The sequence below is a fragment of the Ilyonectria robusta genome (assembly GCF_021365365.1).
Source record: "Ilyonectria robusta strain PMI_751 chromosome Unknown BGZ61scaffold_29, whole genome shotgun sequence".
Lineage (NCBI taxonomy): Eukaryota > Fungi > Ascomycota > Sordariomycetes > Hypocreales > Nectriaceae > Ilyonectria > Ilyonectria robusta.
Window position 1 is genome coordinate 446,520 of NW_025764463.1, and position 3,598 is coordinate 450,117.

General features: G+C 50.6%; 1 protein-coding gene across 1 annotated transcript; it reads right to left on the reverse strand.

Moving 5' to 3' along the window:
- Positions 1–1,227: 1,227 nt before the first annotated feature.
- Positions 1,228–3,167, reverse strand: BGZ61DRAFT_559633 (uncharacterized protein; the record flags this gene model as incomplete). The annotated part of the gene is made up of 7 exons (XM_046255766.1): positions 1,228–1,454; positions 1,512–2,082; positions 2,137–2,241; positions 2,292–2,358; positions 2,410–2,681; positions 2,737–2,909; positions 2,966–3,167. The coding sequence occupies 7 exons, from the start codon at positions 3,165–3,167 to the stop codon at positions 1,273–1,275; spliced, it is 1,572 nt and encodes a 523-aa protein (XP_046097570.1). The 3' UTR covers positions 1,228–1,272.
- Between the last annotated feature and the right edge of the window lie 431 nt (positions 3,168–3,598).

The following is a 3,598-nucleotide window of genomic DNA, read 5'->3' on the forward strand; positions in this document are numbered from 1 at the left end:
TGCGCCAGGTCCACGACCAGCATCTTGGAGCCATGCCCTTTGAGACCTTCGCCATGGACAAGATGCTCGGTGCATTCGCCGAACGCCCGCGGCCGTGGCGACGTTTCAGCAGCGTGGTGCAGTACCAAAATCTAGACGGGCGGCTTGAGGCCCTCGAGGACTTTGGCTTCGGCGACGGAGTGCGATGTCGAGTGACGGCGTTCGAGGGACAATTCGACCCAGCCGATACTCTCGTCCTCGCGACTCCCACAAAGGGTGGTGAACTCACAAAAGTCGAGCTGCGCTTCGCTGGCCATGGACGGGAGGGGATCTTGCCGTCGGACTTTGTCGAGCACATACTGAACTCTCTACTGGCCCGCATCGACCTGTTGTCTTCTACAGTTAATCCTGACGAGCAGCGGCTGACGTCCGTGGATCTCACAATACCGCCACTGATCCCCGTCCCGGCTGAGAGATCTGCTTCTCTCGATCGGACCGCCGCTGCCGCCGCCGCAGGATACTCGTTCGAAACCGTGCCTATCCAGATCAGAGAACTTGTCACCCAGGCGTGGGACCACATTCTGGGGTCAACCCAAGAGGACGACCGTGGCCAAGTACTCAGCAGGACGAGTCGTGCCAGCGCAGAAATCCCCTTCTATGATGTCTGGGGCAGCTTTCTGGCCGCCGCACAGCTCGCAGAGTTCTATGGCCATCACGGCGTCTCAGCCCTCTCGGTTGAGGACATAATCGAGCATCCGAGTATGCTCGCGCAGAGCCTGCTGCTAGCCAGGCGCCTGTCGCTCTCTGTCCATCCGTCCCCTCCGTCGCTGCTCCTCTTCTTTTTCCCTATCCAGCCACCGTGGTGGATCACGGTGAGGGCATGAAGTGTGAGAAACTAGGATTGGAGTTTCAATTGTCTTTTTTGGTGTTGGAGATAAATCTGTATTTCGTCCTTGTAGCTAGATACTCTTATTAAATCATTGCGAAGGACACTCCCGTAGCCGTAAATCAGTCTTCTTATTGTCCACGTTGACGCCCGCCCTCCTCTTTAACTCCTCCAGTACGCCGGCCACTCTTTGAATTAATAGGTTGACATGTCCCCCCCCCCAAATTCCACCACCGACTTGTGATGATCGCTACCCTACTTTATCCTTGTGAGTTTAGAAGATAGATATTCTATTACTTTCTGTTTTTTGTGTCCCTTTTTACCTCCTGCCCTAAGATAGATATTGTCTAAACTAAAAGCCTCTCCCACTAATAAAATTTCCCTAGGTTAAACCCAGCTGTGATAACTTAAATAATTGAAATAACAATCAGATCCATACTCAATGGCGGTGAAACCTGAGAGATCTTAATCTCTTTACCCATTCCAGAAAAGCTTGCATGCTTATAAAGGCTCTGAGTACCGTCAATACGGTATACAACACCCGAGTACGCTACATCCCCAGCCCATGGTAGCTCTCTGATGTGAAGGTCTAGATAGATTCGTCAGTTCATTCACACTCTTCTTTGTTGAGGTGGAGCTGACATACCGTAGTACTCCGTCTTGTTTTGGCAAAATGATGGTTGCGGTCCAGATAAAGAAAGTCCCAGCGGTGCTGGCGGTGATTTAAAGGTGTAGTACTCTCCATCCAACAGCCCACTCTCATTGAGCTTATTCCATTTGCCGCAATCCTCATCCATCGCCTTGGCATATGCGCCATTCAACTCCTTTAGCAGATCATCTGAAAACTGGTAATTGGACAGCAAGATTTCCACCGTCTTACCATCCGCAGACACCCCAGCAAGGCCAGCAAAGTTATCATCACAACCTTGAAGCGACAATCGTTTCGTCACATCGTTCAGAAACCGGCCTGATATTTGCCATGCCGCACCGAGGGGGTTCACGATGTCGGGCTGAGTGCGATCCGCGTGTTTCTCGTAGTATGCCTCAAACCACGCGTTGCCACCGCCAAAAAATCCATATCCAGCGCCCACCCACGGAAGGCATTGCTCAACATCAGCATCCTGGGCGATGATCTGTGTGCAGAGCATGAATGAAGCTGCTAGTGACAAGGATTTGTATTCTGCTAGTACAGATGGGGTTTTTGGTACAATCGGAGCCTATCGGGCACATTAAGTTAGAACAGAAGTGACGGGTCCATAAAGCGCAATTACCGGGTTTCGGTTATATTCCGTAATCCAGATGGGCATATCTGGTAGACCTGCTCGAGCCAGCTCGTTTCTTACTGACTTGCATGCTACCACAAGATCTCCTGGGTTCTACCCAATCATTAGTGTCGCTTCTGTAAGCAGAGTAAAGTCAAAATTACCTGGCTGAATGGTGTTACCCAGTGAAACGTGATGGCCTTGATGGGAACGCCTCTCTCCTTGATGAACCTAGAAGTCTAGCATGAGTCAACTGGTTGTGAAGAGGCCAAGGAAACTTACTTGTAGAACTCGAAGTGAAAGGGACTTTCAGGCATCTTGCCTGCACAGTAGTACATACGATTTGCTCCGACAGCGCCAACTCCCACGTTTGGGTTTGCCTGCTGGGCTCCTCTTGAGAATCCCTCAATACATTCGAAATATGGGATGTACCAGCTCTTGTCGAGGTGTGATGTATACATGTCAGGCTCTGGGTAGAGCTCCACTAGGCTCAGCATGTTCTTGTATGGAAATCCGTTACCATTCCCATAGCGGTCAGCCAGGACATATCCAATCTTAAATACTGTAAGCGGTTTATTCATCTCAAAGGTGATATGGAGTCAAATTTACCTTTCGAAACAACTCCGGGCGTGCAAACTCTTGGTAGGTGTGCAAACGGTCCTCGAATTGGAGGCAGGCCACGGCGCCGATGCTCGCGACACGAGTAATCTCCTCATCAAGAGGTCCAAAGTCGTAGTTGCGTGGATCTGATGCATCGCCTTCAGACCCCTCTTTTCCGTACCCTAGCAAGCACATCAACTCAAAGAACGAATAGACCAGAGGAGAAGGTCAAACCTACCTTGGAATATATCCGGGGGGTGGTAGACAAGCACCATCTTGGTAAAACTGTCTTTCCAATGCTCCACGAGCCTGCCTTTTGTCAAGGAGATTTCCTCCCCTGACGCGCCAAAGTCGGCGGAAAGAACATAATTCGTACTCTGCAAGGGCTTGAAAGTTCCGTTAGGCAAAGATGCATCTACGAAGAGCGTTCTGGTTGCCATATTGACCAGCAATTGATGGGAGATGAAGGCAAAAAGGAGGAGTCCGGGGCCAATAAATAATATACTCTGTGAAAGAAACGTGATTCCTCGTACGTACCGCGCTACGGCCAAAAAAGTCTAGCACGCATCTGGCTCGGTGATATCCTGGCCTAACCACCTCGGTATGTCTCAAGCCGAGAGTGGAGTGAGGAAAGCCGGCGGGGTGAGGAGAAACGCCACCAAAAGAGAAGGGCAAGGCCGGGATGTGGAGGTGGAGATGGAGGGCGTGTGTAAATGAGGAGAGGGAGAGAGCGAAATACATCGAGGTGTGGTGAAGCTGAGATTGGGGTAGGTATCCCTGTTGTCTGGTTGTTTTCAGCTCTTATTTTCGGTACTTGAGAGATGCTTAGCTACTAGTACTCATTAGTCACTCGCCTTCTGGCTGCTTCTCA